At 52.1% G+C, this 23,481-nt stretch overlaps 1 protein-coding gene across 1 annotated transcript in view; it reads right to left on the bottom strand.

Moving 5' to 3' along the window:
* Nucleotides 1-23,481, bottom strand: part of VANGL1 (VANGL planar cell polarity protein 1) — a 40,412-nt gene that overhangs the window by 12,543 nt on the left and 4,388 nt on the right. Inside the window, exons 2-4 of the mRNA XM_081121963.1 lie at nucleotides 18,220-18,425; nucleotides 13,873-14,005; nucleotides 8,548-9,155 (exon numbers count right to left, since the gene is read on the bottom strand). Of these exons, the coding sequence (XP_080978089.1) occupies nucleotides 8,548-9,155; nucleotides 13,873-14,005; nucleotides 18,220-18,290 (812 nt within the window). The 5' untranslated portion in view covers nucleotides 18,291-18,425. The remainder of the gene's footprint in view (nucleotides 1-8,547; nucleotides 9,156-13,872; nucleotides 14,006-18,219; nucleotides 18,426-23,481) is intronic.

The raw sequence follows: 23,481 nt of genomic DNA, 5'->3' as shown, positions 1-23,481 counted from the left end.
CTGCCCTGAAGACCCGAAGGTCACCAACAGCAAGGTCGCTCAGGTCCCCAGGCCACCATCGCCCCTTCTGCTCCGTGGCTGCATTTTAGGCCTGAACCCAGGGTCTTTGAGAAAACTCTAAACTGCAGGACTCAAAACAAGCTGATTCAGCTTACTGTGCAAACTCCCAACCCCAGGGAGCTGGACGATGCCCTCGGCCTTTATCTGACTGACTTCTCGCCAGAAGAGTCAACAGGACTCTCAGCTGGGTGTGAGGGCCCCACGGCTCCCTGGGCTTGCAGATAAGCCGACCCGTCTGCCAAAGCGCCAGGACGATTTGCAGCAATGCTCACCGAGCCCCGGAGACGCGGTCATAATTAGCCCCTGAATGCCGCCGCCACCTCCGCTGAGAACCGGGCACATGAGCGCCGGTATCTCCTGGCCCTCCTGCCTTTTAATTAAAATGTTTGCCTACAGCTGCGTGTGGGGTGGCAAACACGAATCCCACACAGATAACACATAATGACCACCCTGGAACTTGAGAACAGGGAGGAGAAAAAGCTGGAATCTACTTGTGTTTATCGACCCATCTGGGTTAGACTGCGGAACGATCTGGAAGAAAGGCTGGATTTTTCTGGGACTTTGTCTCGATAGAGCAGGTGGGACACATGTATCTGCTTGGGATCTTGAGACGCGAGACAGACCGTATCGTGAGGGGGCCCCAGATTGGTGGCCCTGCTGTTTGGGCCCATGGTGCCTCTCCCGCTGGCTGCAAGGATCCCTGGGTGACGCCAGCCTGCTGGCCTCTCAGTTCTGTGGAAACTTCAGGGACCAAGTTCTTCGCATCAACATTCACAAGCTGGGAAGTGTCCCTGGCCTAGGCTTTGAATGTTGGTTCTGCAGACAAGCCCTGCAAGGTGTCCCCACTGAAAGACAGCCAACCAAGACCAGAAGCCAGGAACATCCATAGTGACATCACGAAGGCGGCAGAATCGACACGGTCTGGTCATCGCAGAACGGCCCCCACAGTGCAGTCCGGGGAAGCACCCAGGGCACTTCTCTGTGCCCAGTATGGCCCCTAAGTTTCTGATAATAAAGTACAACCCTGGAAAATGCCCTCTCTAATAATACAAGTAAGCCCACACCAGGGCATGACAGGACACCTCTCTGGTCAGTGAGGACCAGCCACATGCAACGACCTGGTTGTGCTGGTCTCAGGAACTGAACATCACGGAGCTGTCACCCACGTCATTCTTGGCCGTGGGCTGTTCTGAGTGGTGACACCACCAATGAGACAGCTTCCTCCTGAGATGATCCAGTCATGGCTGGCCGGCCATCAGGCTGCTTCTCCCACAGCAGAGCAATGTTGGCAGACCTCTAGAAATTGGGGGGACCTACAAGACAAGCTTCCCCTCGCGCTACAGGTCTGGCGACCGCAGCCTCACTTCCAGGCCAGGGCACAGACCGCACCACACTGTCACCTCCCTGCAAAGCCTGACCTGGGCTGCAAATGCCCCTGGGACGGAAATTCGGCTTTCTCAACACTTTACATTACTGTGCTGAATCACATCAGATAAACATCAAAGACAACCACCTGCTTAGGGTTCTCTAAGGAGGAGACTCAGATGGGGACTATGCACCTCCAGACCCCGCCAGGACGCTCGAGGGGCCTTCTCTTATCCGGCCTCTGTCCCTCCACACCAGCACCGGTGCCTCTGGGCCTGGGAAGAACTCCAGGAGTGCACAGTGAGCGGTCTGGAGGCCGAGGGTGATCAGTTGGGCCAAGTAGACCTCTGCTTGCAGACGCTGAGCACAGCCAGGCAGCAGCTTTGCTGGGCAGGGAGAGCAGGACCCTGCCCTATGCCCTCTCGAGCGTCAGCATCTCACACACATGATGTCACATCACACCCATCAACCCATGAGCAAGGGTACAGAAGGCCAGGCCTGCCCGCAGCGTGAGGCCTTCAGGAAAGCGAGCAGCACCACTCGGGGTGCAGGACTGACGGCCCAGCCCCCCTGTGGCCCTGCAGGATGCCACCCACACCAGCTGTACATCCATGGGCTCCCCCCCTCCGAGGCCACGCTCTGCGGGGTGACTCCTCTTGGCCGCAGGGTGAGGCTCGGGGGCAGACGCCATGCGAGGGAGGCCGTCCCAGCTGTGGCCGCTGCCAGCAGGCAGCTGTACAAACACAGGGCTGCAGTGCCCAGCACCTTTCATTAAACCGCTTTGAACAGGCACCACAGGGCAACGCACAAGCCGCAGCTCCGTGCCCGCCCGAAACCCTCCCGCAGCAGAGCAGCCTGAGCAAAGGCCTCGGCTCGACTCTGTACTCATTTTTACCTGTCGCTTTTTCAGGGACTGGGGGTGAAGACTGGCGACAATCTTCACTAAGAAGCAATGAAAACAAAGTGCACATTTGTAAAAATGAAATTGTCTATGAATCCATGATTGTAAATAGCATGGCCTTTTAAAAAACACTCCCCAACTTCGCCGCCAATGGAGCTGGGTCCTCGAGACCATGGATGCTGGTTTTGAAAAGGGAGGGGGTCCCCAGAGCCCAGCGGTCCCTGTCCTGGATGTCATCTGACCCAGAACCACAGACACGAGGTTTCAGGGGGAGCTGGATATGTCCTGGAATTGCTGGGATAACCCTTCCTTTCTCACTTCTAACTGGAAAACCAACGTGCAGCCGAGAGAAGTGCGGCGCCCACTCAAGTTGGGAGGATGCTGCGTGAGCCGGAGAGGGGAGAGCATGAGCTCTGCGTCATCGGGGTGGAGCTGCGCTCACTGACCTCATGGTTTCCTGGGACTTCAGGGGCAAAGGTCATCAGTGCACACAGGACACTCCTGTCTCAGCTGGGGCTGCCATAGCAAAATACCACAGATCAAGGAGCTTAAACAACAAAGACTTATTTTCTTACAGTTCTGGAGCCTAGATGCCCAAGATCAAGGTCTGGCCAATCCAGTTTCTGCCCTCTCACTACATTCACTCGTGGCCTTTCCTCGGGCCAAAGACAATGAGTGTGCCAGCTCTCCGGTCTCTTCTCATAAGGATGCTAATTTTATCAGACCTACGACTTCATTTAACCTTAATTACTTCCTTAGAGGCCCATCTTCAAATACAGCTACACTGGGGCTTAGAGCTTCAACCTGTGAATTTTGGGTGACACAGTTCAGTCCATAACATTCCAGCCCTGGCCCCCCCAAAATCCATGTCCTTCTCACATGCAAAATATACTGATTACACCCCAACAGCCCCAATGGTCTTAACTCATTCCAGCATCAACTCTGAGTCTGAAGTCCAGGCTCATCTAAATATCTAAATCACGTGTGGGCGAGACTCGAGCGCAATTCGTACGAGGTGAAATCCCTCTCCAACTGCGAACGTGGGAAACCAGGCGAGTTAAGCGCTCCCAAAATACCAAGGTGGATCTGGCACAGGACGGACATTCCCATTTCAAGATGGAGAAAGTGGCCCTGGCTGGATTTTCTCAGTGGTTAGAGCGTCTGCCTGTGGACTGAAGGGTCCCGGGTTCGATTCCAGCCAAGGGCATGTACCTCGGTAACAGGCTCCATCCCTGCTCTGGTTGGGAGCGTGCAGGAGGCAGCCAGTTGATGTGTGTCTCTTACATCGATGTTTCTCTCTCTCTCTCTCTTTCCCTTCCACTCTCTCTGAAAGCAATGGAAAAAATATCCTCAGGTGAAGATAACTAAATAAATAAATAAAAAGAGGGAGAAAGTGGGAAGGAGAAGGGGGGATGGGTCCCAAGCAAGCTCAAAACCTAGCAGCTATTAGTTATTAACTCTTATATAGATATTATAAGGTATCAACTCTCTTGAGAATAATCCTCTGGTTCCATGCTCTGCCCTCGGGGCCCACAAGGATGCAAGTTTCATGTTCCTCTTCTTGGAGGACAATGCACGTTAGCAGGCTTCCTTCATCCCACCCCACTTTCTGTTTCCTTCAGTTCGAGCTGACCGTGCTTTTCCTGGGACAATCTCATCTTTATTCCTGGCTTCTGCTGAAACGGCTGATTCAATTCCTGGTTCACACGCACACCAATCTCCCAATCTCTTTATCAAATGGGTGGTCAGCCACACCCCTGGTGCTCCCTTCAGGTCATAGTCATCTTTTCTTTTTTTTTTTCAATCTGGATAGGCTGAGACACTTACCATATGATTTCACTTATATGTGGAATCTAAAGAATAATATATAAATGAGCAAACAAAACAGAAACACAGTCACAGATACAGAGAACAGACTGACCATTGCCAGAGGGGAGGAGGGTTGGGGGACTGGGTGAAAAAGGTAAAGAGATTGAGAAGCACAGCTCGGTGGTTATAAAACTTTCACAGAGAGTATAGGCAATAATATTGTGATAACTCTGTAGCGTGCCAGGCGGGTACTGGAAATACGGGGAACCACTTTGTAAAGTATTATATGATTGTCTAACCACTACACTCTACACCTGAAACTAATACAAAATAACACTGAGTGTAAACTGTAATTAAAATGTTTTTAATTAAAAATAGATTTTTTAAAAATCTGGAGAAGCTGAGAATCTTCCAAATCTTCGAGCCTGGATTCCTTTTTGCTCAGCACTTCCTTCTTCAATTCATCTCTCTCCTCTCGCATTTTACTAGAAGCAATAAGAACCCAAGCAGCATCCTCAATATTTTGCTTGGGAATCTCCTCAGCTAAGTATCCAATTTCATTGCTCAGAAGCTCTACCTGCCACAAAACACCAGGGCAGGAACACAGTTCAGCCAAGTGCTCTGCCACTTTATACCAAGGACAGTCCGTCTTCCACGATCCAGTAACGGGTTCCTCCTACGGATTTCCACCCGTGAACTCTGGGAGGTGGGGGAACACATTCAGTCCATAACAGTTTCTCTTCAACACAACCACGCTACAATCATGCACAACCATAAACTCCCACTGTCTGCAAAGCAAGCCAAGAATCACTTCTAAAGCAGAGGTGGTTCTGTGATCAGTAACCAGACCCTGGATAAAAAGGTCCACGGTCAACACCAATTTATAAGATGCTCTTCGTCTCGATGAGTAAAGCAAGCTTAGAAACCCAGTGAAAACCCGCTGGCAGGAATTCAATACGATGGGCTTCAGCAACACGAACATCCGACAGAGTGGGTCCCTGTGGGCAGACAGTTCCCAGGGGGCCAGAAGGAGAGTTCCAGCTGCTTCAGATCAAAACTCACTAGTTTTTGGGGAAATCCTAGAAAAGTTAGCAACTCATTGTGAGAATGGGACCAAGAGTAACAAGTGACATGTGTGTGCAGAATTACAAATCAAATACGCTGAGACCCCAGGGTGCTGCGGAGAGCATGGGGGGGGGGGAAGGGTGTGACCCACAGGAAGGTGGCTGGTCCTTGCAACCACGCACAGGTCCCTTAACCTCCAGCTTAGGGTCCCTCCACTGTAAAGGGTGACACCACCACACCACCTGCCCCACCCCGATGGGCAGGAGGAATAAATGAGATCGCACATACGAAAAGCCCTTTGTCACCCCTCGGGCACTGGGCAAAAGTCAGGAAGTCTCTTTGTACAACAACCTTTTACATTTCTGAACATTTTCAAATAAGCCATGGCTCCATTCCTGCAACAAGCAGGGCCCCTGCGAGGACCTTCCATGAGAGCTGACAAGCAGCAGATTCTCTCTAAGAAACTGAAGAATAGGCGCTCTTTACACAACTCTCAAAAATAGCTCAGTCCATTCAATAAAATCATCTTTGGAAACAAAACAAAAAGAGCCAACCGCCCCCTTGCACCTCGGCCCACAGGTCGCTGCTGCGGGAAGGCCTGGCATAAAGGGCGGTGGACGGGCCTGTGACGCCACCGGAGCCGAGAAGACGCTATTCCCACCCCAGGCTCGCTCTTTGTCTACTGATTCTCCTTCCCCCTTCTCTTTCTACACTTTATAAAATCGCTTAAAAGTTCTATTTCTGGCCCAGTGACTCTTCCAGCCACCGCTGGGTTGGATCAGATTTAGCCCAAGGGTCTGCGGGTGACTGAGCCCACACAGTGCCAGCAGGAAGATGCCAGGCCTGCTCCAGCTCTGACAATGGCTGTCACAGGGCCGCAGGCACTGCCTGAGGGCTCTATTTGTGAACAAAGGGTCTCTCCTTAGGGACAAAGGGGGGCTTACTGAAGGCAGGGAGAGGGGAAAACAGAGGGCCCTGGAGAGGAGCCAAAGGGAAGGTACTGGGACCACCTGGACATGCTCTCCCCCAGGCTGCTGGAAACGTGAGCTCCGGGGTCTCCCCGGGGTTAATGGCTTCAGGGTCAGCAAGTAAAGACCGGAAGGTCACGGTGAGGACAATTGTGAGAGGTTTGCAGCCAGCCTGGGGGTCACACAGCGCCATCAGTCCAGCCTCTCCCGCCCATGTCTACCCCTGGCTGGCAGAGCTATGGGTGAGGTACCAGGATGACTGCCATTCTCCAGAACATTCCAGAGGGACCCTGCCCTGGGCTGTTCTGCTTGTCCCCTCCCCACCCCCTCACCCAGTATTAGCAGGAGGAGTGATAGGGAGTCTTGAGGGGAAGTAGCCCCACCACTCTACCTTCCTTCCTTCCTTCCTTCCTTCCTTCCTTCCTTCCTTCCTTCCTTCCCTCCCTCCCTCCCTCCCTCCCTCCCTCCCTCCTTTCCTCCCTCCGTTCCTTCCTTCCCCTTCTCCCCTCCACAGGTGGGATTCACACCAACTAGGTAGGTAGGGCTGAGGCCAGGGGGCCTCACCACTAGTGCCTTAGCTGCCTGTATTTATAAAGTCCCAAATATCACTCATCTCTCCTGGGACCAGAGCAGGACTCTCCACCCCCCCACCCTTCCTCATTGCCTGTCCTGTCCCGAGACCCCTCCCCGCAGGGCTTTATGGCTGCCACGCTCTGGAATCCCCTCGTCCTGTGTTCCCATCACCCGGCCCCAGGCCCGCGTCAGCAACTGTCCACCGCTCAGCAGTGGGCTGGTCTCTCCCAGGGACCGTGAGCCCCAGGGGTTCTAGGATGGTGCTCTGAAGGCAGCTGTCCTGTGCCGCAGGGCCCCAGGCCCGGGCTCTACAGCACAGATGTCCTAATACGAGTCTTCTGCTCACCCCGAACGTGAAACATGGGTGAAAGTGAGCTGCCCGAGGTGAGCAAGCTGCAGTGACTGACTTGCCTTCAGAGCCCCACAGGCATCTGAGAGACCTGGAAATGCCGAATGGGACTGCACAGACACATGGATCAGACGCCGATCCCCTCCGAGGATGGGCCAGGGTGGCTGCAGCCTTGAACGCTAAACCACTGGTCCAAGATGTACCAGCTGAGCCCGGGGAGTGAGAGGGTGCGTGCCAACACCGAGGTGGTTTGGCAGTGTGACCCGACTCCACGTTCCTGGGACCCAGCCAGACACACGACAAAGCCCATTGTTCCGATAACAACTGAGGTGCCCTTTGGCAGCTATGACACCACAGCAGGGATGGCTATAACCAGGTGCCAAGCAGGTTACACACATCGGCGTATATCACTAGATGAAGCTGGAGAGCCCAGCTCGAGGGCAAAGTCAGATATCCCAGGTGATTCATTCAGCGGGTAACCATGTGGCTGCCAGTGGTGTGCCAAGCTCCAGGCCAGGCGCCGAGGATGCAATGAGACCCATCCCCCAGCCCCAGGGAGTCACGGTTTGTGGAAGGAAACAGACCCGAAAAACAGGCCAGCGAAGACAAAGGGGGAGACGCCATCACTCAGGTGTCCCACGTGTGGACGGCTGGGTGAATCCTAAACGAGGCCAGCCATGTTATTTTGTACAAATTACTTAAATTCCCCAAACACCCATTTCCTCATCTGTAACAGAGAGATTAATAAAACCTAAATCGAAGGGTTCTGTGGAGACCGAAACATGGCAATTTACGTAAAGTGCTTACCTTGGGATGAATAAAAATAAATTAAATAAATGAATGATGATTACTGCTCTTCTAGTTAACCACAAAAGAATCAGGTTTTCTGCAAAGATGTGAAGCCTGACGTCTCGATGTATTTCTAACTTGTTCTCATAAATACATCTTTAAAACACCCACCCTCACAGGTCTGAGGTCTCCCACCTGCACTGATCCTTCACTGGAAGGTCACCAGGGTGACCATGTAACTTACTGCCCAAACCAGGGCACCTCTGAGAGTGGACAAAACAGGAACCGTTAGTAACTCCACTGGGACAACAGGGTAACGCAGGTGCACCGTTCTGAGCAAATGGAGCTGCTGATCACTGGGTGCATCCCTCACAGGCCGAGTTCAGGGGCACGGTCGGCAGCCATCACTGGGCATCCTTTCTCCATCATTTTAGGGAGGTGCCAACAACATTGAGAGCGGGTCCAACTAAACTCAGAGCCAGCAACTGCATCCCCCCCCCCCATCCAGAAGTCAGGGTAGTCAATGTACCCGAACTCCCCCCGCCCCCCACGCACACCCCCCACATACACAGCTCTTCTCAAAACCTGAATCAGAGTCAGACCCCGGTCCTGGCGCCTGGAGCCCGTCACCCCCTCGCCTGCCGGAGGCCTCCCGGGCGCCCCCTTACCTGAGGTGCCCCAAGCTGTAGAAGCGGGACTCGCCGTCGGCGGAGCGGACCACCTGCAGCGTGAACGCGGGCCGCAGCTGCCGGAGCTCCAGCAGGACCAGGGCCAGGTAGTGGATGAAGAGCAGCGCGTCCACCAGCGAGACCGCGTACTGCACGATGCCCTGGTAGTTCCGGTCCCGCGGGTCCAGGATGCGCACCCCGTAGAAAAGCCAATAGGACACCACGAAGAGGAAGACGAGGACCAGGAGGAGGGCGCGGAACACGGACACCCGCGGCACGTCGGCCCTCTGCCTGCGGAAGAAGAGGGCCCAGGTGCCCACGAGCAGGATGAGGAGCTTGAAGGCCACGGAGATGAAGAGTCCCTCGCAGATGGTGCCGCACGGCTCCAGCTCGTCCCTCCACAGGACCGCGGGCAGCAGCATGAAGGCGACCGGGGACAGGAACACTAGCAGGCCCAGCGCCCCGGCGACCGCCAGGCCCAGGGAGCGCCGGCAGTCCAGCCCCACGCTGTCCTCCAGGTCCTTGCTGATCCTGGCGATGTCCTCCTGGGATATGCTGTGCTCCGAGGTGCCCGTGACGGCCGTGGTGGTCTCTCCCCAGTTGTCATCCTGACGGGGAGAGAACAGGGAGGGTGGAGGGCCGCACGCCGCGGGTCACTTGTAAGAGCCCCAAAGCCAGCACCTGGAGACACGGTGGACATGAGGTCCCACCCCGCGGAGCCAACCGACCCCCCGCTCGGGCGTCCTGGAAAACCCAAGCCTAGCTCGCTCGATACAGAAAATTTTAGAACTTTAGCCCGGCCGGGCGTGGCTCAGTGGTTACAGCGTCGACCTAGGACCCAGGCGATCGGGGTTCGATTCCCGGTCCGGGCACATGCCCGGGTTGCGGGCTGAGGCCGATCAATGACTCTCTCATCATTGATGTTTCTCTCTCTCTCTCTCCCTCTCCTTTCCTCTCTCTGAAATCAATAAAGATATATTTAAAAAAAAAGTTTAAAACTTTAACAATTTTCATTGAAATTTTTCAAAAGGTATCATCTCTTTACCTTCACAAACAGAGAGAACGTAACTTGACCTTTTTGTTTGTACGTTTGGACGAGTTGGTATCATTCCCCGGGTTGGGTCCCTTAAGAGGCCTGGGGGGCCAGGGGCTACTTGTCCTGTTGCTTGTTAGGTGAGCACCCAAGAGCTCGCCTGTGGCCTACAAAGGACACCCTCTGTTTTCGCCTCCATCCCTGCCTGGGTAACAAAGGCCACTTCTGGAAGTGCCCTCCTGCAGCTCGGACGGCGGCAGGCACAGAGGGAGCTTACCTTGTACAAAGCAGAGCTTACCTGCAGCTAGGACACGCTTTTTTGGAAGCTCCACGATGTTTTCAAGACCCACTCAAAAAACACCAGTGTCAAGCTCTCCTTGACAACGTTTCCCAGTGAACAAGCTAAGCAAATTCAGGCATCTATAACCAGGGCAGCTACAAACTCCTCCCACAATACACGCTCTCATGGCAAAATGAACAGCAAGGGCATGGGGATGCCAGGACTGTAATAACATGTCTGTCTTTTACTTTATTGCTTTCTCTCTCTTTCTAAACGCTGAGGTAGCTTCTGGTTAGAGCAATTAGTCTCTTCATTGAACAAGACCCAGCCGTCAGGATTTTAAACAATTTTGCTGTTTCACTGGCACCTCTTGAGTCCACTCGAAAGCAACAACAGAGCAAGGGGGCAATGAAAAGCCACATGGAGTCCAAGAGGGTGGGCCTCAGAGACTTGTATATATGATTTAACTTGGAAAAGTCAGATGGAGGAACCAGTTGGGTGAAATTAATGTGTAATACACCAACTTAGAAAAATCTACTTTAATAGCTGAATCAGCAAGATAGAGATCTCATAACAGAATAACCTCAAATCCAGTAAGAATAAAAAATATGATTTATGAGCCCTGGCCGGTATGGCTCAGTTGGTTGAGCGTCCCTCCACGTACCAAGAGGTTGAGGGTTTGATTCCTGGTCAGGGCACATGCCTGGGTTGCAGGCTTGATCTCCAGTACGGGGCCTGCAGGAGGCAGCCGATTGATGTTTCTCTCCCATTGATGTTTCTATCTCTCCCTCTCTCCCTCTAAAAAAATCAATAAAGACATATTTTTTAAAAAGATATATGATTTATGAAATGTATAGGCCATAGCGAGGAGCAGTGGTGGTGGTGAAGGTCTCGACCTGTGAAGTAATAGTTCCTCAGCTTGGAAAGCTACAAGTGCCACAGACCATGACAGAAATGACCAGTTAAGACAAGAGAAGCAACCAAGATGCTCGAACCTTGCTGGTGGATGTATAAAATGTACACTAGCTCTTGCAAACCAGTCTGGCAGTTTCATCTAAATTTAAATATATGCTTCACTGTATGGCCCAGCAGTTCCACTTCCAGGTTCTTATCAAAATAAATGAAAACATATGTCCACAAAAGACTTGTACGAGAATGTTCTTAACAGTTTTATTCATCATAGCCAAAAGTGGTGCAGCCCAAATGCCTGTCCGCAGGAGAATGCATAACAAATTGTGGAACATTCAGACACTAGAACGCTACTCAGCAAAAACGCCAAAGAGTGAACTGCGGAAACACACCACACCGTGGATCAATCTCCAAACCATGCTGCTGAGTGGGAAAAAAGTCCAAATCAGAAGAATGTGGTTCCAATTACATTAAATTCTAAAACAGGCAAAACTAATCTACAGTGCTAGAAATCAAAACAGGGCCTGCTTTGCAGAGGAGGGGGTGGGGGACTGTCCCAGGGACTGACCGGGAAGAACACGAGAGAACCTTCTAGGGTAATAAAAATACATATATCGATAGGATTATGAGTTATATGGGTTTATTCAGCTCTTAGAATTGATCAGAGTGTATACTTTAATCTGCTCATTTCTGTGTGTGTAAATTTAATTTTTTTAAAAAGAAAAACATCACAAGCAGGGAGAAAAAACAGCTACAGATTCAAAGATGACAACTTGCTTTAATATAAAGTAAGTTCCCGGGCTACCTAAAATAGTTTACTCTGTAACACTCTCAGTGAAGGCAACACTGGATTCCATGTTTTGCACTGGGCCTCATGGTTAGTGGATAACCAATGCTGAACTCATTACTCGTATCTTGCCATTTTGTTGACCACCACACTGCTCTGATTTAGCTCCTCACCCTGTTTCCTGCCAAAGAGTCGCTAACTAAATCCTCCGTCCATGTTAAGAACGTGTGCACATCTGGGTCTAAAAAATGCAGATGTCCAAAGGGCCGTCTCCAGCTTGAGGTTCTCAGAACAGAAAGGATCTAAGATCCTCTAACCCAAGTCCCTAGGTTTTCAAGGAAGACGCTGAGGCCCAGCAAGGCGGTGCCTGCCCGAGGTCGCATGGCCCAGGAGAAGTGCAGCCTCCAAATGCCCGTTTCAATGTTTTCCCCACCACATCCTGGAGTAAATACCAACAGCTTCCCAATGTAGCTACGAGATATAGAGAAGCTGCAAAGAAGAAATGCCTTCGATGGGCCGCCAGCACCTCTGGATCCACATCTAGAAGGAACCGGACCCCCTGCAGCCCTTAGGGTGGTCCACTCTTAGGATTGGCCCCATCCGTCCAACCATCCCTCTGGCCCTCCCAGAGCCAAGACAGGCAGTGAAATAGTAATGTATATGCTGAGGAATTCTAATTTCAGTCCACCTATCTGTTTAGAAATGCGTATCTGTGTAAAACTACAGGTACGCAGAGGTTTAACCATAGTCCTACGTCTTTACAGCTGTGTGTGCACGCATTGGTTTATTTGGGGCCAAGGCTGGACATGCCTATATTTCACCAGCTATGGAGGTGCCTATATTTCACCAGACATGTTGCCGAGTGTAGCTCAGATGTTTATTTAAATCAGATGGGTTGCCAGACAGTGGGGGCCCAGAGAAAAGACCCCACACAGTGTTTTTTTTTAAAATACATAAATTACCAACACAGTTGACCCTTGAACAATGTGGGGGTTAGGGGCACAGTCAAAAGTCTGCATATACTGTGACTCCCTCAAAACTTAACTACTAATAGCCTACTGCTGACTAGAAGGAAGTCTTACCAATAACCTAAACAATTAACATATATTTTGTATGTTATATGTATCATATACCGTTTTCTTAAAATAAAGTAAGCTAGCCTTAGCTGGCTTGGCTCAGTGGTTAGAGCGTCAGCCCCCGGACTGAAGAGTCTCAGGTTCGATTCCAGCCGAGGGCATGTACCTCACTTGTGGGCTCAATCCCCGGCCCCTGGCCCCGGTTGGGGAGCGTACAAGAGGCAGCCAATCGGTGTGTCTCTCTCACATCGATGTTTCTCTCTCTCTCCCCCCCACCCCTTCCACTCTCTCTGAAAAGCAATGGAAAAAATATCCTTGTGAGAGGATTAAAAAAATAATAAAACAAATAAGTAAATTAAGTAAGTAAGCTAGAGAAAGTATTATTTAAAAAATCATGAGGCTGAGGAACTACATTTACGGGACTGCACTTACTTAATGAAAAAAATCTGCATGTAAATGGACCGCAACAGTTCAAGCCGGTGTTGCTCAAGGGTCCACAGTGCTTAAAAACTGAGTGAAATAGGGATTGCACATAAAATCCGTATTTCCAGCTTTTCTTAAATAGCACAGGACCCAGGACCGCAGACAGAATCCCTGAGCTCCGGAGCAGTGCGAGGCGTCTGGAGCTAGGGGCTGCCACGGCCCACGCGGAGGAAATGCAACCCCGTGGGGCCCAGAGCCCCTCGCTCGCTGCCACCCCACACTCCGTGCCGCAGGCCGCTGTTCACCCCCAAGCTCGCCTGATCTACTTTTGCCTTTTGCTGTGTCCTGGGGCCTATTTCATTCATCTGTGTTTCCAACCAGGCATCTACGTTTGCAGCCCCCGATTTATCTCATGTCCGGTCCTAACCACCCTGCCCTTCTCCCCACGCGACTCGGGGTTTCTGGAAGGAAGGTCCTTCCCTCTTTCCTCCTGTTCCACTTGCAACGAGTCCCCGGAGACCGCAGCCCGTAACTTTTCCCTCCTCCGCCCCGATGTCAGCCCGGCTGACTTCTTTTCAACACCATTCAGAGCAGGCCCAGCAATCACACTTGGGAAGCAAGCAGAAGCCAGCCAACGGCAGCGCAGGCTGTCCTCAGACCAACAAGAAACCACGGGACATAGACAAACTAATTAACATGCTGGAAAAACAACGAGAAAAGCCCAAGAGAACCTATTACAACAAGACTTAGAGAAACATTTACCAAAAGGAATCCTGATCAAGGGGCCGCGTGCTTACAGGCGGCCTTTGATCCTTACCTGGACTTCCTCTGTCCGAGTGGAGTCGTTTGCCAACAGGGGCTCTCCGGTGGGAGCCTGAATGGTGACGGCTTTTTCTGACCCTCTGCCATCTTTATTTCGGGGTGACTTGTGTCTCTCTCTATTTCTTTCCCTGAAAAAGAAAGATAATAACTAGTATATTTATCCCATGTTAATTGACTCTCATCAAAATATTTTGTAAAGTTCATTTTGAGTTTAGGAAAATTACACACACACACACACACACACACACGGTGCCAATACCCACCTATCGCCACTCCCTGTCACCGTGCAAAAGGTTAAGTTGTTCTTAGCATTTTCTTTCTGCCATTCCAGGACCCAAAACAAAGACTGTTACATCTCCATCAACAGTGCTCATATTTTTTCAGAGCCTAAAATTGCAACTTTTAGAATTCATGTAGCTAAGGCACACTGTTATTGTAAAGTGATTGCCTTGATTTGGATATAATTTGATTGAATGTATTTTCTAGGACCTTTTCATTGGGACAACACTGCAAAATCTTCAAGCTCTGGTCTGTCCAAAAAAATCTGGGACACACTGTCACCCTACACCTCTGAACAAGAAGAAAGGAAATCCTAAACCTGCACAGAGAATCACTTACCTCTCATTCCTACGAATTCAAACGAAAAGTCATTCCCACAGGTTCTAGCTGAACTCAAAGATACCCACAAAAACAAACAAAAGCCAGGACAAATGACACCAAGTGTGTGCATGCGTGTGTGTGCGCACATGCGCATGTACCTGTGTGTGTGTGCGTGCGTGTGTGTGTGTGTGCGCGCGTGGGAGTGTTTTCAGGCCTCCAAAGGAAAGCAGGCGACTGGCTGCATAATATTAATCCTGGGTGGTCCCCCAGGGTGACTGTGAGCGCACCCTGCCGAGGATCAATCTTGACAAAAGGAATCAATCACTGTGCAAAGCTCAGAGGTCCGAGGTTGATGCAAACCTGGGCATCAACCAACCATGGGAACTGGCACTCCCGTCCCCAACTGTGAACAGTCATCGCAACCAAAGGAGCCCCACGGTGCCAAGAGTAAGCTCCCTCACCCGTCCCACAGGCCACCCTGACATCAGTCTTTCCTTCAACCACTGTCCTAACTCCTAAGTCTCCCAGGTGGGACAGGAGCATTGCACCCACTGACTTTGGGGATAGCACAAAGCGGAGTGCCCAACACTCTGCCAAAAACAATCACTTCCACAGGATGCACTGTGAGAAACAATAAACAACTTGGGGGAGATTTCCCACGTGCCAGAGTGAACTGTTCAGACGAGTCCCAGGGTCCCCACCCCGCCTCCGGGCCAGATCCAAGAGCCCCCTCTTCCATTTTACTGTTTCCCCTTTCCCCACCTGCTCTCATCTCTGTCACTCTCTCTGCCATCAGCCAAGTCACATTCTGCCCTAACCTATCTAGCTGTTCACTGGTCCCGTGGGTCAAATCCTGTGACGGCACAGATTCCACCGGAAATCAAAATCCCTCCACTGAGTGCCAATTCCCGGAGCCTGGACAATCCCAGGCAGAAGCAGGTGGAAGCCACCCAGGGCTGGAAAGAGCCTCTCTAGGACCCACCATCACTCCAACCCCCACCCACCCGGCCTGGCTTGTAAAGGGCTTAATGGCACCCAAAGGAGAAGTGGCAGTCTATTAGTTCCTCTGGTAACATCGGAGGTGAACCAGATAAAAGCCATTTTTTATAACCTGGGGAAGGTTTCTCATCCCCAGAGGCAGAAACCCTAAACCAGTGCAAAGAAAACATCTGGGTGTGGATCTGGGTAGATTCGCTGGCACCACCCTCAGAGAATTCCTCGGGAAGGGAGACAGCAGGAATCTGCATTTTCCACCAGCTCCCCAGTGATCCAGGAAACGGTCCGCAAGGCTCTCCCACCCAAATGCTCCTGGGGGAGGCGGCTGTTGGACTAACTGCTTGGAAGGCGGCCTGTCTGTGGAATGTCCTGTATATAGCAGGGGCTCAATCGCGGGAGCACTGGTTGTAACACTCAGCTGTACAACGTCACAAAGTGCAGTGGCTTCTTTATGAAACCAGCATTAGGTGGAGGGAGGCTCGGAGAAAGGCTTGGGATAGCGTGCATCTGGACAGAGGGATGCTCAGAGGCGAGGGCTTCCCCTGCACAGTCACATGAGGGGCGGGTGGAAAGACCATCCTATCAACTCAATGTGGGCCATGCGTCAAGCTGGTCCTGTTGTCAAGGGAGCAAGAACTGCCATACGGCTCTTATGAAAAGCACTGGTCTTGAATGACTGCTCCAGGGAGGTCTCTGAGCCAGTACTAAATAGAAAAGACCAACAAAAATACTGCTGGTCAGTGCTTTCCAGCTAACAGAGCTGCAAGCCACAGCGTGGCTGCCTCAACGCAACAGGTCTCCAAATGTCTATCCCAATAGCTCCCAAGGCCATAACTCTAAAGAAGGGCCAAGCGCCCCCTGGGGAGCTCCCAGTGGTGAAGACCATCAGAGGATGCAAACGGGAGACAGGGAGTAAGGCGATCAAGCCACTGAAAGAGACACGTGCACACTTGGTGTTTTTCAGCTCCGCCTAAGTGGCCCAGGTCACCTGTGTGCCTTTGCTGAACAGGTGTGTTTATCTCTGGTGTCTTTATCTCTGAGCCTGTTTCCATGCAACATCTGCCTGGATGAGTAAAGATAAGTGTGTTTGTGCACGTGTGTGTGCGAGAGGGGCAGGCGGAGCAGGCCAGGGCACGCAGGAGGCCCGGCACGTGCCTGGACCTGCGTGTGTGTAAAGGCATCCATTGAGGCAATTGAGCTGAGCCCTTGGTGGCGGCTGCAAACCCCCTCTGGCCCCAGCCAGAATCCCTGTCAAGTCCCACAGGGGTCCCACTTACAGCTGGCATTTCCTGGGAAGATGATTTGGCTCTGTGTCCTTTGTTTGCTCTTTCTGTTTGGGGAAAGCCCGCCCCACCGGGTACTCCTCCCTTTCCTTCTCCACGCCACCCACTACCTGCCCTTTCTGTCTGCTGACAGCTGGGGCCTGGCTGGCTGCTTCCTCTGCACTGACTCTGCCGCCTGGGAACAAAGGCGCCAACCCCCTCCATCAGCAAGCCCTCTCTGGGACAATGAGTTTTAGCATATGAGTCACATGAGTTAGCCTTCATTTCCTTTCCCTTTTCCCCCCTGCCAGTTACTCCTGCACAGCCCAGGGAAAAAGCGTGGGCTCCCAAAGGACCAGCAAGTGGGCCTGAAAACTGAGGGCATCTAGCAGCCTTGTAACCTCAGACAAATCACAGGGCCTCTGGGCCTCAGTCTTACCACCTTGGGAGTGGGGGCACCACCGCCCACCGTTCTCGGACGGCTGTGAGGATGTGGCTGTGAAGACTGAGGGTCCCAGTGGCGGGCACTCTCCAACGGTCCTTCACGTGGCTGGCCGCTGCTCTACTGAACTCAGGGAACTCATTCCTGCTCGCCAAACACTCTGTAGGTCTGCAGCACCGCAGGCTCTGTGAACATCTGCGCACTCCTGCGCATCCTGCTCAGGGGAGGGGTCAGCGCCCGGCACCCGGGGCAGCGTTCTCAAAACCCAGGGTGGTTCAATGGAAAGACTAGCCAGAGAGAAACAGGCGCCAGGCCAACCCCACCTCACTGTATAAGCCTCGTGGCAAATGCACAATGGACCCTGAGTCAGCAGCTTTGGCTGAAAAGCAACAAATTAACACGTTTTTTCAAATTTTCATTTACATTCTTGGCAAAGCTGTGGGAGAGCTGTCATCTAGGAGAAGTACTTGGAAATGAAAAAACATTTCCACTGCAGGGAGAAACTTTAATTTAAAATCAATCGTGAGAAATTAAAGTCATCAACTGTTATGGAAGCAATAAAATGCAACTTGGCGGTGTGGTTACTCCCCACGCACGTTAAATACACTTCAAGTTCAGCTTCTCACGCACCACGGACTAAGCCACCAGCGTCCACAGCCCTGCAACCGCTGTTGCTATTAAAAACGGAATCTAGCCCTGGCCGGTGTTGCTCAGTGGTTAGAGCGTCAGCCTGTGCACCGAAGGGTCACGGGTTCGATTCCTGGTCAAGGGCACATACCTGGGTTGCAGGTTTGATCTCCAGCCTGGTCGGGGTGCATGCGGGAGGCAGCCAATCGATATGTCTCTCTCACATCAATGTTTCTCTGTCTCTCTCTCTCCCCCCCTTCCACTCTGTCTAAAAATCAATGGAAAATATATCCTCGAGTAAGGATTAACAAAACAAAAAAACAAAAAAAAGAAAGAAAGAGAGTGAATCTAAACACCCCAGCGACCTACAAGTTTCCCCAACCAGGAAAAGTGGAAGCATCCCCAGCTGACATACCCTTGTCTGTGAGATTTTTTCGAATGACCGGAATAGTAAGAATAACCAGAATACGTGGATTCGGTATCCATAGCAATGGAGAGCTTGCTCTTGATGAAGGAGCAGGTGCTGCTTCTCCGTCGAGGTAGAGAATTTCACCGGCTGGGTTCCTGAAACCTCGAAGGGCCCGGGAATCAAGGGGCCACACTCTTCAACAGGAACGGATTCTGGGAAAAGGGGGGGAAACAGATATCAACGTTCAAAGCCAGCCTAAAGGGCTGGAAGGGAAACGACAGCAGCCGCCTCCTCTGGGGTCTCTATGTTCCACTCGTGCGGCAACAAGCTTCCCCAGGTGTCTGGGAGGGAGACAGGTAGGTGACAGTCAAGTCAAACCCTGACCACAGGAGCAGGAAAACCGGAGGCGGGTGATACCTGGCCCTTGGCCATTTCCTGGACACAGCCTGGCCCCCATAGGTTCAGGCTGGGGGCAGTGGGTTCCCACAGCCTGAGACATGATGCCCAGCCCCCACTGCCAGCTTGCTGGTTAAAAAACAATACCCAGGAAAGTCGCTTCTAAGGGATTTGCTCATAGTTTCCAAAGGCCAATGTAAAAGGGGGGGAAAAAAGTTCTCAGTCTCTTTAATCCAGGAACCCAAATTCCTGAGGATTTATCTTAGGGAAACTAATTTCTTTTTTAAAGAAAAACTATTATTACTGCATTATCTGTAACAGTAAAAAGCTAGAAACAATCTAAATGCCCCCCAAACAGAGGAATAGGTTTATCCACCCAGAGAAATATCATATAGCTGTTTAAAATGATAATTACAAAGAATGGAGATGTTTATGAGAGGATGGTAAATTTAAAAAGCAGGCTACGGGACTGTGGAGACAGAGACGCACCGAATCCACAGGGCAGTTACAACCCTATAAAATCACTCAGGTAAACACAAGGACAAACAGGGATATGAGCAGCAGGCTCCTCAGTCTTTTCCCACATTTTCATTAGATATTGCTTGGCAGTAAAAATAAATCAGAAACATTTCCAAGTAAATTCCTGAGCTTCACACGCTAACTTCTAGAACACTGGAGATCTGCAAGTGGCCTCTCCCTCGCACCCATCACCCCAGAGCTGGTCTCTGCCAAATGCCCAAGGGGGCTCTTCTTCTCAGGGCTCCTGAAAGCTCAAATTGTAAACAGAGCCAGTGAGAGGCGTGCGAAGAAAAAAACAAAGGCCCTGCAGATACCATGCCCCTGTCCCTTTTGGATGAGGCCATGGCTCCCCACCCAGCAACCACCTGCAAGTCTGGAGGCAACTCCCCTGAGAGCCAGCAGAGCCCCCACCCTCACAGGGTGATTCCCCCCCTGGGGTCTGTGACCCAGGGCCCTGGGTGTTGTGACTCATCAATTCAGTACCCCTCTGCCATCAAGGGCCCCAGGAGAGCAGAGGGAGACATGGGTTCTAGCCAGAGCTCCTCCCTGTCTAGCACAGCCTGGGAATTGCCACTGGCCCCGAGCATCAGTTTCCTCATTTGTCAAATCAACCAGCCACCGTCTTTCCATGTTCCCAGGGTTGATCTGAAGATGTAAGCAGATACAGTATTCGGAGCTGGGTTCCAATCCCAGGTGTCACTGGCTTATTAGCTTTGTGACCTCAATTATAATACTAAACCTCTCTGAACCTGCCTCTGTAAAATGTACATAACAGGGCTGCCGGGAGAAAGAAAGGAGCTACAAGTGCGAATGCTCCCAGCACTGGCTCCAAATACCGGATACGTGAAAGTCATGGTTACCCGTACGCCCGTTCCCGCTCTGAAACCTGATGTCCTCCTTGTCTTTCTCAGGGAAAGGAAAGCTCTGGGAAAGCAGCAGGGCAGGGCAGGGCCTATGCCATCTTCCCACCTGGAGGCTCACCTGTGGCTCACCTGCAGCTCACCTGCAGTCAGGTGGCACTGGGCTGGCACCTCAGCCCGCCGCTTGCTAACTAGCTGTTACCTGAGCAGGACAGGTTCCTCTGGGAGCCTCAGGTCTCCTCATCTCCTAAACAGAAATAAAGCAGCCTGTTTTCTGGGGTGACCGTGAATGTGAAAACAAACGTCGCAGGCATTTTGAAAAGTGTTAGTTTTGCTCCCCCCCCTTTCCTGGAAGACTTCATGGGCCCCCCTCCTCTGCCTCCCCCCATGCTCACGAGCAATTTCAATGAGCTTTCAGCACCTTAGACTCTCGCTTCCTTTCTGCTCAGGCTTCACTGCTTCTTACCTGGCAGACACGAACATCGGGAGGCGAGCCAAGCTCCGCAGGCCTGCCCCAAACCAGCCTCTTGCCCTGCGGGCCCTTCGCCCTGCCCTCTGCTGACCCGCAGGCTTCGCCCAGGACCCTGACTGCCTCTTCTCCACTCGGAGTTCACCACCCACAAGTCCTACACCTCTGCCTTCCAAACCATAATTCCTGATTGCCCTTTCCAGCCCCTCTTCTAGCTGGCTTTGGCTACCTGTTGCTGGGGGGGAGGGGGGATCTCAGAGGCAGGCAGCCCAGGTCCTGCAGACCTGGCTGATCCTATTTGTGCTTCTTGCCGTGACACTCTGGGGCAGATGCTCACCTCTCTGGGCTTCTGTTTCTTCCCCTGCAAAACGAGGCCGTTTCCTACGATCACTTCCTAGGGCGGTTGTGAGCGTCAGTCGAGACTCCCTACGTAACCCCTCTGGCAGCTGGCAACCCAAGTTCCACTCCTCTCCCAGCGACGTCACGCTGCATGCTCATTAACAATTCTGGCCATCCACGAAGGCAACTCCAGGCACGTCCCGCAGTAAATCACGGGCTGCTCCCTTTGGGAAAAAGGCTTCACCTAACCCTACCAGCCGCCCCTGTCCAGTTTCTCTCCCACAATTCTGGCCTGTACATGCTGCCACTCCCCCCTCGACGGTCACCCCAAGTCTCCCTCTTTTCCGCTGAAGCAGCTCTTAGCTGGCCAGCGACTGCTAAGAGCCCCATCCAAAGGTCACAACCTTGTCTTCCTTTCCCTGGGTTTTATCCCATCTGTTCATTCATCCGCTGCCATATCCAGTAAGCAGCTGGAGAGACCCTGCTGGCAAGGCCGGGGCACAGCAGTGCCAACGCACGGGCACGCCGTCACCGTCGTCACGGGCACCATCAATGTGATGCACTAACGCTACTCCTCCCACGCGCCCTCCCCTCTCCCCATCAAGCTTTCCCCTAAGGCTCAAACTCACCATTAGTCTCCACCCATGGGCTTACTCTAATATAAGATCCTTGAGACAAGAGCTGCCGTTCACCCCCAGGACACTCTGAACATAGAGGTACCCACCCAGCAAGTACCCAAAGGATGAGCCCCAAGGCACGGTTCCCACACGGGCTCGGCTCCACCTGGGATTCTCCTCGGTCACCCTCACAGCTGCTCGCCACTGTCCTGACCGACGCTCTCCAGTTTCCTCCCGAGGGCGACGCAATCCTCCCACCCATCCTGTAGCTCTGCCCCTGGGCCATTTCCATACTCTCTCTCCTTCATCCCACACCCCCTCCCGCCAAGAAGTGCCCTCTGGCCCCCAGGATCCCCCCTCACTGCCCCGGCTCTCAGCCGCCCACTGCCTCCTGGGCTAACCTATTACAAAGCCTGCAGGTTTCCTCATCGAATCCAGTTTACAGAGCCCAGGCCCCTTCTTCTACATCCCACTGTTTCCATCATCACTGTGAACTCTTGTCGGAGACCTAAGTGGGGATTTAGAAGCAGCAACAGGCAGCCAAGTGACACGACTCCAGAGTGAACTCCTTTTAAAAGCTGATGTAAGAGCTTCGGTTCATAGCCGTCCCCCCTCATTCGTGGGGAGAAAGCGTTCCAAGAGCCCCGGTGGATGCCTGAAACAGCAGAGCCCTATATATACATTGGTTTTTGCTATACATGCATACCTATGAGAAAGTTTAACTTATAAATAAGGCACAGTAAGAGACTGACAATAACTAATAATTAAACAGAACAATTATAACAATATACTGTAATAAAAGTATGTGAGTGTGGTCTCGCTCTCAAAACACCTCCCGTTCGGTACTCACCCTTCTTGTGATGCTGAGATGATACCATGCCCATGTGATGAGATGAAGGGGGTGACTGAGAAGCTATTAAGTAAAACAATCGTCACTGGAACACAAGCACCCGACCAAGGGGCGTGTAGCATCTCCAGCGAGGAGGCGCTGGACAGCAGGACAGCTCACTTCTCAGGCGGATGGGGCGAGATTCCACCACACTACTCGGAATGACATGACGTGCAACTTAAAACTTATGAATGGGTTATTTCTGGAATGTTCCGTTTAATATTTTCGGACAGAGGCTGACCACAGGGAACAGAAACCGTGGGTAAGAAGGGACTATGCAGTCAACAGAAGAGCACGTCCTGAAGCTTATCACTGCAATGACAATATTTACAAGACAGTTCCCCTGTATGCACAGGAAATTAGCAGAACTCAGATAAGGTCAGAGGGCCGCCTTATCGGGAAGATAATAAAGTAATAAAAAGGAACCAGATTCCCAAGGTGATAACCGCTAGGAGGCCACACGGGCCTGCGCAGGAGGTAGCCACATAAAGGAGTTAATGCGGACCCTGGAATTGTCCTCCTACTGACCCAGCAGGGCAGCAGCCAGCATGATCTCTCCAGTCACAAGGTGGAGGTCACTTCCCTGCTTAAACCCCTTCCAGTCCAGTTCCGGTTTTGCTCTGCATCACAACGTCCAGTTCATCTGAGCGACTACCTGGTGTCTGGCTCCTCGAGGGCAGCGACCACCTTCGTTACCGCCTCCCCAGCTCCTAGGTCCTAACGGGCGCTCATTGTGTGCTGAGTGAAGGGTGTCTGTGGCCATCCTCAGGCTGTGGAGGCCATGCATCTACTGTGTAGGACCCTTAGAGGCTGTCTATATCTTAATTGTTCAGTTTTGTCCGGCCGGTGTGGCTCGGTGGTTGAGCGTTGTCCCAGGAACCAGGAGGTCACGGTTCGATTCCCGGTCAGGGCACGTGCCAGGTTTTGGGCTCCATCCCCAGCAGGGGGCGTGCAGGAGGCAGCCGATGGATGTTGATGTTTCTATCTCTCTCCCTCCCTCCCTCTCTCTCCCTTCCGCCCTCTAAAATCAGTAAAAACATATTTTAAAAAAGTCCCATTTTAAAAGGCGCGGGCATCAGATTCAGCCGTGACGCAGACCCACCAGGGTGGCACCCACACTGCCCTGCCGCTCGCACGCCTTCTCACTCAGAGGCACAATTTCTGTTTCCGACACACCCT

This window comes from Miniopterus schreibersii (genome assembly GCF_964146895.1).
Source record: "Miniopterus schreibersii genome assembly, chromosome: 19".
Lineage (NCBI taxonomy): Eukaryota > Metazoa > Chordata > Mammalia > Chiroptera > Miniopteridae > Miniopterus > Miniopterus schreibersii.
Note: the sequence above shows the minus strand (reverse complement) of the source record. Positions and strands in the feature narration are given on the sequence as shown.